The sequence below is a fragment of the Pezoporus flaviventris genome, unplaced genomic scaffold (assembly GCF_033815535.1).
Source record: "Pezoporus flaviventris isolate CSIRO_AGI_PZ_B2104156 unplaced genomic scaffold, CSIRO_AGI_Pfla_v1 ptg000031l, whole genome shotgun sequence".
In the NCBI taxonomy this organism is placed as follows: domain Eukaryota; kingdom Metazoa; phylum Chordata; class Aves; order Psittaciformes; family Psittacidae; genus Pezoporus; species Pezoporus flaviventris.
The window spans coordinates 61973433-61986485 of NW_026892579.1; the positions used below are offsets into that span (position 1 = coordinate 61973433).

Genomic DNA, 13053 nt, shown 5'->3' on the forward strand with positions numbered 1-13053 from the left:
CATGAAGGGGGGGATGAAAACCAAACCATACTGTCAATGTAGACTGCTTACATTATCCCCAGAGTGTGAGACAGTTGCAGCCTTACATGAAGTTTAGTTTTTAAAAATGAAGTGGAAACGAAAAATCAAATTCTATGAGAGCAAATTCTAAAAAAACCTCACAAAACCACCCCCAAAAGTAGAATAGTTCTTTCAAAGTTATTAGGAAATGGTCATTTAGCAAGGATAAGGCAACCCAAACTTCTTTGGGATGAGTCATTCCAAAATTTCCACTGTCAAAGCTGAGCTCCCATAAAAGGTTTTAAAAGAGCTGTGTAAAAAGCCGTTTAAATACTTGTGTAATTAGAAGTTAATCTTGTCAAAGTTAAGCTTTAACTGATAAGTATTTACTTCAGTTTTTTAATTTGCTGTGCTTCTGTGGAGCTGCAGACCTGTGCCTTCCAGCAGGACTTTCATTGTCAGGTTTGCCTCACCTGCTGCAGCCCTATGCTGGAGCTTAGCTTACGTGCTTCTGCTGCTCTAATGCACAGTTGTTATAAATTCTGGTCATTTTTTCATCTATGAAATTTTAGAAGTTGGGAGAAAAGCAAGGTAGACAGGATGTTAACGAAGTTAAAGCTGAGTGGGAATCATAACTAAAAGGCCTATGTGAAGAGGTATATTGCAGACTGAAAAAGGCTGAAGCTTCTTGGAAGTTTTAGCTTTTGATAAATGTCACCAGCTAAAACTAAACATACAGTTTAAAAAGCACTTTTCAGTAACAGTTAAATTATACCAACCTCAAAAAGAAGGAGAGGCAGTTAACATTTAATAAAGATTATATAGAAAGTACTTGGCAGTGCAACTTATTTGGGAAGTAAAAGCCCTTTAGTAAGTGGGATTTCTCTTTACTGTATTTTTCATTGTTTACCCAATGTGGGATTTGTAGAGGGTTATGAGACTGCACACAGTCTGTTAATGACTTCAACAAATTGTGAAGGTGTAGAAAGTTGTAGTGACTTTGATATTGATTTACGTAGTTAAGAAATCATTCTTGTTTGTGTGTGAACTGAGTAAACGCATTCACAGGGCAAGTGTATGATGTGTTAATTCAGCCAGATACCATTCTGAAGTTCCCACTTCAAGCACCAGTAAACATCAGAAGTGAGTGTTTGTTGTCTTACAGTCAGCCTGTCTTTTACCAGAGGAAATTGTCATTGAAAAAAGCTTAGCAGAGTTTGGCCAAAAGCCCTATTTTTAAGTTGTCTTCTGCTATTACAAGATTTTTATGGCTCTGCTGAAGTTTAAGAGGAGATGTCCTCTCCTTGATTTGAATAAGTGGCACTAAGAACTTCCAGTGCGGGTAATTTCTTTTATATAGGTTAGTGTTTACAAGTTATTTTTTTTATGGGCTAGTTATTTATTGCCATAAATAATATTATTTTCTGTAAGTTTTATTAAATCTGCTTTGTTTTTGCCTAGCTTAACACATGTCCTCAAGTATGTGTACAAGAGTTTGAATTCAGTTTCATATTCTTCGGCTACTGTATTGGGACAATAACAATGAACATATTTAGAAAAGAAAAATACATCTGCCCAACAGAAAGGCATTATTTCTTTCAGTATTTAGTGCGTTTCATTTCTTGTCATTGATCATCTTGAATGTATCATGTGAACTTTTAGCCAGTTCCAGCTTGAACGCTTTGAGTGAGCAACAGTCAGAGCATAGCATTATATATCATTCTCATTATATATGGTGAATTTTAATGCCTTAAATTTTGCTTCAGATCAATTTTTTAAGGCAGTTTAAAGGCCTTTAAGAGGCCTTTAAGAGTCGCAGCCGACTGTTGCAGTCCTTGTGTCAGTTTTACTTTTTCTTGCACTTTGAACGGGAGTTTGAATTTTATGCATTTCCTTTCCCTTAAAGGAATAAATTTTCTTTCCCACATCCATACTGAAATGGTCTTTCATGACAATAATGCTGTTTAGACTTCAAAAGTATACTTTAAAATATGGGAAAAGAAAGATAAAGATTTGATCCATTCCAGTTAAAATAAAAACAAAACAAAACTAATCTGTGGAATTCAGTGTGAAATAATTCCCTCATCCTGAACACAGAGGTCAGACCAAATATTCTATTTACATACCAAGCAACCATTAAACTGGAACAGCTAGGCTTGTTTATCAAGCTTTGTACCATTAGATCTTAACTGCCCCCTTTCAAACACATGAATGTTGTACCAGTCATGCATAAACTGTCAAGATTAGGTTGTTATGATAGTACATTATGCTGTCAGTTTTCCTAGAGGAAAATGTTTCCAGAAATTGGTATCTATGAATTGGTCCCAATGCTCATAGAATAGTGACATTTTCCCTTTTCTTAGATGGATTTATAAGTGTTTCTTTAAAATACTTTAATAAATAAAATGCTGCATAAAAGACTGCCTTTTGCCTTGTTAAAGGCCGCTGTAGTCAATACAAGTGCTCCATCAAAAACACCTTAAAGCTGACATTTTAAAAGACCAAAATATATTAATAGTTGATATATTATTTTATAACAGCGCTATCCACTACTGTGCCTTCTCTGTTTCCACTTGATCTTTAAAGGGTAGTGTGGGACATAATAGAAGATTTATGTGTTGCCCTGTTTTGAGCAGGAAGATACTGTGAAACCCGATATTTTTAGGGCAGTCTTCTTCTAATTGTCATCAAATACAAAATCCTGTTTTTCCATGTGGATAGTTGGGTAATAGTATATAGATGTTAATTGCTTCAGTGGTAATTACTTTTTATGGAATTTCAGAACAGTCTCAAGTCAAGAAGGGAAAGAAGTCCAGTGTGTAGTTATCTTTCAGCGGGCACTGCGTAGAGCTCTCCTAAACTCTTAATTCCTTCCTTAGGAGCTTGTAAAATGAGGACTATTTATTGTGTTTTCTTATGTACAGAAGAAAGTAAGGGTGAGATTTACAAAATACTTGATAGAGCTCTGCATTTGTGCAGATGAGGATCTTCCTGCTTTGTATGTGTGTTCTTAGCTAAGTTTGAATATTTGGTCCATGATTTCATGAAATTAACTTCCTTTCCTGTGCAAGGTGCTAAGTAAGTAATATGAGGTCTTAGTTTTCACATTGACCTTCAGTTCTTTCCATGTAAAATATTAACTGCATCGTAGATTATTTTTAGATCGCAATACTGTATTGTTAAAACCCCCAAACTGCTTTTGCAGTGGATATGTTAGTATAAATTTCTAGCTGAAGTCAGATGTGGAATTTGTTCACCAAGTAATAATCAAGTTCCCTTTGGAATTTGCAGTTGTTTTTAAACATAAGATGTTAAATTAATGAATCAAATGCATAAAAGTAATGGCAAACAAGCTGGATCTTGGTTAGTCCTTGTTGGACCCATATAGAGTTTGGACTTAATTTAGGCTTCATGAGTTGTACTGTTTAACATATTTCTTCTGATTATCTTGATACTAGCTTGATGGGATCCTGGGTTTTTCAACTTTCATATGGTTTGAAGAGTTGAAATGTGAGACTCTGAAAGTCTTCTTAGCAGCTGTGTTCTTCCTGGAACTGCTCCGGCACAAAATGCCTTTTTGTATGGAGAAGTAAAGTTTTTCCTTTGTAAAATTGTGATGAGCTCTTCATTTACTGGTTCAGAAATTGTAGGGTCGTCAGTTCAGTTTACAAATGTAGAAGATTTTTAATACTGAAGTACAGGATTGATTCATGATGTCACTTCTAAATGTGTCAGTCAGTAATGTTGAAATGAGAGGAAACATAAAAGTAGGTCTAGAAAGATCTGACAACATATTTTTTTCCATTGGATATGGAATAGAGCTGGTCCTTGCTGGTTTTCAGTTTGTGGAGTAAGAATATGTACAGCATTAACAGCGATTCTTTTTCTGATCACAAACACACCCCCTTTCCCCCCCGACTTATATTACTGAGAAGGAAAATACAGAATTCCTTTGCTTCAGTGATACAGGCTTCCTTCAGAAGGTTGTATGGGCCAGGTTAAAAAAAAATGCTTCCCTTGGTAAAGATTTCCAGCCTCCTAAGTTACAGCATCTAAAAATACAGTGAGCCAGAGCAAGCAAACTATACCACTGAGTTGACAGCAAGTACTGATAGGAAATAATTCTTTGAAGAGAAATAATGGTGAAGAAAATTTCTATGCAACATATATTTGTAAATGCTTGTAGGTTTTTTGATTAAAATATCTTTTAAAAAGAGAAATTAGTAAGATAGCTACAGAAGGCAAATATTTTATGTGAGAGCCAAAGTAGAAGATAGATGGCAGATTGAGCAAATAGTTTTGCAGATGCTGCAAAGAAGGCTGCAAGCATTTCTTCTTTGCTGTCAGATGATACAGAAAACATGCTGGTCATTCTAAGCCTCATCTTTCTCAAATGTATTCCTGTTCATTATGGGAGCTCCAAGTGTTTGATTTAATATGAAGTAAGATTAAACAGGTGGCCTTAATTCTGGCATTTCCTAACTTTGATGGGCTTGATTTTTGTATCTCTAGTTGTCTATTAATCACATTTTTTTGTTGTGGCTATAGTTTCCTTTGATAAAGGGGGGCAGGGGATGAACAAGAAAACCTTCATCACATTGGTAGTTCTTCCCTATATAGAAATCATAGCATCTTGCTTAGAATATCAGAATTGTCTCTTTACATGGTAAGCGGCTTCTTTGATTTCTTTTTCAATCTTATGGATTCTTTTTTTCTTTACGTAGCTTTAAAGATCAGGGTCTCTGAAAATGCCATCTCGAAGCTTTTGAAAAAGTCCTTTTGACACAACATCTTTGGAATAGGTAGCTGAATAATTTCTTAGCGGACAAGTTTCCTGAGTTTCCACTAAGGAAAAAGCATTTTTGGCACTTTTATGAGTAAACGCAGGTAATCTAGTAATTTAATGAGTTCTGAGATATTTTATTACCTTCTTGTTTTCAGAGAAGTTTTCTTCAGGTCCTGCCTGAGGCATGAATGCATTTTTTGGAAGATTAATGGCAGCACAACATGCATGATAACAAATCCATTTTGTTGATAGGCCTGTCACTTGGTTTTGTGCACGTAAGTTTGCATTCTCCCGAGAAGTATAAGCTGACTTTAATATACTATTTTTACTGGTTGTTTCTGTTTGTGTGTCCTGCAGGAGAATGACTCAGGAACATTGGATACAGTTGGTGCAGTTGTTGTGGACCAAGAAGGAAATGTTGCTGCTGCTGTCTCCAGTGGAGGTTTAGCACTAAAGCATCCTGGAAGAGTTGGTCAGGTGATTATAAGTTTTCAGTTGGGAATGACTCTTCAGTGTCACAAACAATTGTGGTATTAAGAGTTGAGGGAGCAAACTGATGTTCTCCCTTCCTTCCCATTAAACTCTGAAGGCGTTATCACTGCATTGGAATGCAGGTTCTGTTTTCAGGGTCCTCCATCAGTGTTACAAGACATTAATAGGTAAGAGCTTGTCCTGTAGTTAGCTACCTTTTGTCAGAGGTATTCGTAAGTTAATTTCTTGGGCTTACCCAAGAAATACACCTTCTTAATGCCGCTAAAAGTCTCTTAAATAATTAGAGTGGTTTTTAAACAAAGTTTTCGTCAAATATTTCGGAAAGCTGTCCTAATTAATTTTTAAATGATCTTGTGAATTGATAGAGGTGACAGAGGTATTGGAAGAACACATGAGGTAGAGGCATTCTTTGTTATTAGGTAGAGGAATTTTGAGGTACATAGGAAATGTCAGACTCCATGTGTGTACAGCTGTATTCTTGGCTGACTTTTTCCACTGTCCTAAAAGCAGTTTGGAAATGCATTTAAGGTTTTCTTTTGGAATAGCAGAGTGGAAAGGACTTTATGTAATCAGGGAACAGCAGGAATTATTTTGCCTTTTGATACCTGTACCCTCATTTTCTGTAAAGTTAGGTTAGACCACCATATGTCTATGATTATCACTCAGTTTTGAAGAATAGTGAAAGAAAGATGGATTGTAATTGACTGTTGCGATTTTCTGTTTATCTTTTCTATTAATACTTGGATTTTTCTTTGAGTCTTTTTTTTGTTCGTTTGGTGGTTTTTGTTGGGATTTTTGGGTTTAGTTTTTTTTTGGGGGGGGAGTTTGCTTCATTTTCTTTTTTAGGAGAGGGAGCAAACAAAAAACTTTGAATACTTAAATTTATGAAAGGTGTCCTTCTTTCCTTAGGCAGCTCTTTATGGTTGTGGCTGCTGGGCTGAAAATACAGGAGCTCATACCCCTTACTCCACTGCTGTGAGTACTTCAGGTATTTACTACTTTTATAAATATTTCAAAAAGTTGCAATCTTTCTCAATAATTAGTTTACAATTTCCAACTAAGGTATTTCTATGAATGGTGAATTAAAATGCTAACGTTATTTCCTGACTACATTATACATTTGTATGATTTATTTACATATAAATGTATGTGTCTGTCAGTACTGTCTTTAAATCCATGATTTGATCCCTGTTTGTTGCTTATTTTGGTCTTTTTGCTTAAATAATAGCCAGGTGAGTTTTCATCTTGTATCGCACTGAAGGGGTGTACTGCATTTGCTATGCATTAAGGGACCTGTTCTCTTGTAAAGAAGTGCTATTACAAGCCTAAAACTGTTAAACACAGTAGTCAGAATTAACAGTGGTCAGTATAGAGAGAGGTGAAAATAATTTGCGGAGTTCAGACCTAGGTAATGTAAATTATATCCCAAGTACTCTAAAGTTAGAGTCCTGTTACAGAAATAGTGGGAGGAGCAAGGTAACAGGGTGTAGAACTAAAATTTGACAGAGACTGAAGAGCATCAGAAATAGCCTGTGTTGCTTTTGAAGTCCTATAGGTGTCTAATTTCCCATATATTTAAGCCTGTCTCACACTGTTGAAAACTTGTGTAGATGCTCATCCTTAAGTTCAGTGTTAGTAGTAGCAAGTGTCCTTTTTAGTACTTAGGCAAAGGAAAGTTCTACTGAATGCAAAAATCTTGGAGATCTTTCTGCTCAAGGAACACCATACTAGTTTTAGTTTAATAAATGCTTACGTCTGTAAGCCAATATACTTAAATGTTGCCATACTGGAGACCATAATAATACTGAGTATAAGTCCACTATTAGAGATTGTTAGTAGAAAAGCTGAGGGCACCTTTATTTAATATTTTAAAACCATTCTTAACAAAGTCAGCTGGATTTGAAGTCTATGCAAGTACCAGGAAGCACCCTGATACGCTTAGAGATGTCTGGGTTCAATGATGGTCTTAAATAGAAGCCTTCTTTCTTTTTGCTGATACCAATTTTATATAGTGGTAATAACATTATACTATTTATAACTATTGCACATATATATTTGTGTATGTTACTTTGGTTCAAATCCTCTAACTTCCATGGCATTACATTAATACCAATCCCAGTTAATTGGAATAGACTGCTGCCGGTCTATGAAGCATGGCCATCTGTTTATTCAGTGATTTGAAATTCAGACTCGTGGTGTTTAATTAAACTCTTGTTTCTGGTTTTCCTTTAAAGTGTGTGTGTGTGTGTGTGTGTGTGAGAGAGAGAGAGGGAGAGAGTGCGAGATACAAATGTTTACAGGAAGCGAGAACTCTTCTGTAATCAATACCATTCTTTTTTCCATTTTCAGAAGCTCATAATGTTTTATTTTATAATGTAATTTATGTTTAGTGCTGTTTTAAAATATATTGATGCCTGACTTTTGTTTAAAATATGAGCATCCAACAATGTGGACCATAAAGTTAATTAAGGGGTAGAGGGATGGAAAAATTAAATTATAGGAAAGGTTGAAAGACTGAAACTTACAACTTGGCTGGATGACAACAGGAGATGGGAATGGGGGCATAAACATCTGCAGATATTCAAAAGGTGAAATTGCCAAGGCTGAGCAAGAAAATAGTATGTTAACATATATCTTTGTTGGCTGAAATCTTTAGAAAATAAAGGTGCTGCCTAAAATTTGGAAAGCTCTAAGAGAACATAAGTGTTGTCACTTGGTGTCCCTAAAATAAGGCTAGACTATATCTGTAATAGTGATTATACACCCTTCTTGTAGGTTTCTGAACTGGTTTTGTGTGAGCATACATTTAAAAAACCAGCAACAAATGAAACTTGCGTGTCACATATAACTAAAAACTGCGTGTGCATGCACATTCATTTCATGTTTCGTTATCCACTGTATGTAAAAGCACTTAAAATATGTACATAAAATAACTGAAATTTAAAGTCAGTTTAGGTTTCTGTGGTTTTTGCAATATAACATTTTATTGTTTTAATTTCATGTCTCTTTAATTTGTCTTTAAGTGGTAAATTTGGCACAAATTTAGCTTAACATTTTTTTACAGGGAATATTTTCTCCTGTATAGCAAGGAAAAAAGAAAATTAGCCTATGGTTGCTGCGTATATTTGAGTACTGTGAGCACGGACAGTATTTATTGTTAAATGACTTCTCAGAGTAGCTGATTCATCAACGCACATTTAGGATTAGAAAAACCTCAAACTTGAATGAAAAGTTTAACTCTGATTCCCATAGAGCTTTGTTGAAATTATGCTCAAAATCATTAGGTATGTAGTATATGTTAAACCAAATAATTTTAACTTCATGACTCTTTGGGAAATAAGAAGTTTCACATTTGTGTTGGTTTAGACTTCGTAACTATTTTTTAGTGATAGCTAAAACTTCAGGTCTTGAGAATTGTTATATCAGGCTATATATTTAGTCTTGAAAAAGGATGTTCTTTGGCATTAGTTTCCTACCAGCAATTTTTAAGGGCCAGGTTTTGTAAAGCATTGTGATTCCATACTTACGAAATTGCGCATGTCTTTGGGATTTGGAGGCTATGATCAGCAAGAGATTGAACAGGTTGGGGATAACCTCTGCAGTGAGGAGAGTCTGGAATAGTAATTCAGAGTATACAGAATACAAAGTCTTGCACATTGAAATCATTGCAGAATTGGCAGGAACGTGAGAATGGTCACTCTGGGTCAAACCAGAGCTCCAGATAGTTTGATGTCCTGTTTCAGAGAGAGGGTGTTTGCAGGTTTTGAAGTTAAAATATGTGACCAGGAAAAACACTTCCACTCTGTTATCCAAGCTTGTAGCAATTTGTGATACTGGGACTTTATAAGCTGGAAATATCTTTTTGTTTTTTAATAGGTCAGGTTGGCTTTCTCGAGATTTCTCATTTCTTCTTGTACTTAGAAGACCAGTTACTTAAGTTTTGCTTGGCATGTTTTTCATATTCTGTGGTTTACCTTTGTAGAACCTGTCTTGGGCAAAGAAAAGTGTTAGTTGCAATGCCACAGTTAGTTACACAGTAGGTTTTACTCCTGTTTTTTTTTTTATTAATTTAATTCTAAAATTGTTCTGTTTAAGCTTCATTTTGAGACACCGCTTTCAATACCTTCTCATTAAAAAAAGGGAGGCAGGGGGAAAGAGGCATCGCCATAAATTACTTCATTAAAAGTACTTCCAAATTCATGTTGCTTTTTTCCAATGGTCATTTCTCATTTGAAGACATACGTTTACATCTTCTGTTTTCCCTGTGGGTGGTCGCAGGCTTCCTGCTTTTGCATGTTCAGGGAGGATCTGGGATTAGTTCTTATGCCTTTAGCAAGTTGGTTCTCAAATATTCTTGACCATTTTTATTGTGATTTTTGCATAGAATTTGCCAGTGGTGGTGGTTCTGCACTTGTTTGGGTATGACTTCAACTTCTTAAACAGTATTTTCTTACCTCTAACAGTCTGTTGGCCTTGTTTAGCCAGATTCCTGTGGTTTTATTTTTGTGGGATTTTCAAAAGTGTTGTGGTTTAAACCCAGTCAGGCAACTCGTTCACTCACTCCGCCCCTTCTTTCCCTCCCCCTACTCCCGGAGGGACGGAGAGGAGAATCAAAAGAATGCAACTCCCACGGGTTGAGATAAGTAACTAAGGTATGACGCAAATCTCTACTGCTACCACCAATGATAACAATGATAAAGGAAATAACAAGAGAAGAGAATACAACACCTCACCACCAGCTAACCGATAACTTGCCTCCCTCAGCCCGACCAAGCTCTGACCGGTACCTACTCCAACCTCGCAGTCTACCAGCCCTTCCGGGTAACTCCCAGTTACATCCTGGGCATGACGTGCTGTGGTATGGAATAGCTCTTTGGTCAGTTTGGGTCAGGTGTCCTGTCTCTGCTTCCTCCCGGCTTCCCCTCCTCCCTGGCAGAGCATGAGGCTCACAAAGTCCTTGGCCAGACCAAAACATCATTGTTATCAGCTCTGTTCCCGAGCCGAAAGTCAAAACACTGCACTGCACCAGCTACCAAGAAGGAAAAAAATGGACTGCTACTGCTGAACCCAGGGCAAAAAGTTACTTTGTGGTTTATAAAATAAAGGCTATTGCAAAACTCGTATTTTATGGCTATAGTTTGACATGGGGTATGACAACTGAAACCAATAGCTGAAGACTTTCTAAAGACACAGTGGGGGTGACGGTGGAGCTTAGGAATGACTGTGAATACAAAGGTTTAATCTGTAACTCTTGGTCTAAAATTCAGGGTTTGTATCAATTTTTGGAACCATTTCAACATATGAACTCTGCAGTATTTTGGTTTTGTTTGTTTTTTTTTTGTCAATATGGTTGTGATAATTTATTTGAACTGAAGGATAAACATCACAGAAATTCTGTAGGTATCTCAAAAGCAGTGTTAAAACTCAAGAAATTCAGAGACTGTTGCAGTTGCATAGCTAAGATGCCTGAGTAGCCTTAACTGTGACATGTAACAACGCAATGCAAGTGCCATTCCCCGCAAGAGTGATGGTAGAGACTGAGTGAGATCTTGTTAAATTATATGAGCATTACTAGTGGCCTTTATTTAGTATAAGTAGCAGCTAAACTATATTTTCTGCTCAACATAGTGGAAACCAGTTTGGTCTTTACAAGTTCATGCATGCACATGTGCACACATTTGCACATGCACACAGAAACAAACAGAGCAGCCTTCCCTTTAAGTACTCCTTCAAAAAAAGAGGCCAAAACCACACTTGTGAGGCCACTTGAATCTTCTTAGTGAATGTTTTTTGTTGGTATGTGAATGTAAACACAGGAAGATGGGTATTATTTGGAGGGAAAACATTGTGAACAAAACCCAAATGCAAAAGAAACAATAGCCTGTATTTTTGGCTGTACTTTAAGAAAACATTTCCTAGTTTTTCCTGAACATAATAGGAATCAAAGACTTTGTGTATATTCATCTAATTCAAAATAATATCATCTGTGACATTGAATCTTCTCCCCAGTTGGAGCATCCATGATGATTGTGAACATTCTGTCTACTAATTCTACCTGAAGTAATACTACCGGGCTAAGAGGCAGGCTGTGTTTTTTATGGGAGATAAGTTGAAAAGTGTTAATTCTCTTTGGATACACAGAACCTTAAATATAAAACATATTTTGAGTAGAAGTGTAGAGACTGAGAATAATGTTACATTCCTTTTGACATCTTTACACCAGTAGGTAGTGGAAAGCCTACATAACTCATTCTTCATGCATGGGTGGTGTGCTTTGTGTATGTGTGTCAGCCATTGAAGTCAGCAAACCTTTTAATACTGCATTTCTGAAGATGGACAGAAGATCTTACATTATGTACACAATGCAGAAGTGCTGTAACACAAAGATGCAAAGGCTCCAGCTTCCACTAGAATCCATTTGGGAAGAATATTTGATACAAGAAAGGTACAGTGATGAGATGTCCTAGGGAGAATTTAAATGGGACTTAATTATGGTTTATAATCCTAAAGAAAACCAGTAGCCTCTGTAAGTCTTTTGAGCATTTTTGGACAAATCACTTATTTTTTCTTTTGTTGAGAAAATAGCAGGGACATCAGACTTAACGGACCCAAACTGCCGTGGAGTTGAGAATTCAGTCTGGGGAGAGTCTTTCAATGATGTCTCTTGTTCTTCTCCCCTGGTCCTGACTGGAAATTAGATACAGATAACAGCAACGCTTTAGGAATGCATGCACAGACTGTGTTTTCTGTGTAAATAGGCAGAATGTCCCTTATTGCCTTAACACCTTACTGTGTTGATGAATTCACCAGGGCGCTAAAGGACTGGCTGTTAAGGTTCTGGTCAAAAGCAGTGGCTTCTGTTCTCGTAAAGGTGTTTTAGGGATTATGTCAAAATACTTTAAAATCTGGGCATACATAGACATGTGATGCATCATTCCATGAAGTGGAAAATAGCACATTTTGTATTGTGATGAATTACAGAATTGCTTAGCTTGAAGGAACCTCTGGAGATCATCTAATCCAGCCACGTGCTCAAAGAGGGCTCTCTTGTTTTTTTGAAATCCATATCAATAAGGCAGTAAGTGAGTAAGGACATCCACTCTTCCTCCCCCTGCCTTTTCCTGCTCAGTTTTTTTGTTCATATGTGCTCTTCTTTCCAGTCCATCATGTGCCTCATGGATGCTTTTGCTAACAAAACGGAAGAGGTAATGTGAATTGGGATATGACACCTATGGGGAGATGACTTGTGCAAATTGATTGTTGAGCTGTGCCCTCAGCCAGCATTTTGGTCTCTCCTTACGGAAGTCACTGAACTGTAGATTCTTTCTTGAAAACTCATTTTCAACAAGAACGACAGTAATGTGCAAATCTGTAGAGTAAATGTTTTTCAAGGAAGCTTTAATGCTGATAAACTGACTTGCGATATAGCACTTTGGCTTTGTGATCCCCATACATTGAGAACAGTGGTGGCTGTGCTGAGATCCAATGACTGCTGATCCCTGGCAGGTGCCATTTGTCTGTCTGGCCTGCGTCTATCTCAGTCCGTGCTCCAACATCCAGTGGAATTTCACATGTAAATCTTGCATCCTGTATAGGTTTGAGCTAAACTATGTGAGATAGATATTATGATACAGTTTATCCCTTTGTAGAAAAATGTGTTATATCACAAAACCAGTCTGGTCCTATAAGATTTTGGGAATAATAGGTAATTTAATGCATCACAGATGGAGCAGCTCCATATGGGGAAGAGTTATGTCATTATTTCAGTGAACCAG

At 36.7% G+C, this 13053-nt stretch overlaps 1 protein-coding gene across 1 annotated transcript in view; it reads left to right on the forward strand.

Moving 5' to 3' along the window:
- The window catches only part of TASP1 (taspase 1), an 85874-nt gene that overhangs the window by 36775 nt on the left and 36046 nt on the right, over window positions 1-13053 (forward strand). Inside the window, 2 exon segments of the mRNA XM_061461534.1 lie at window positions 5144-5263; window positions 6188-6266. Of these exon segments, the coding sequence (XP_061317518.1) occupies window positions 5144-5263; window positions 6188-6266 (199 nt within the window).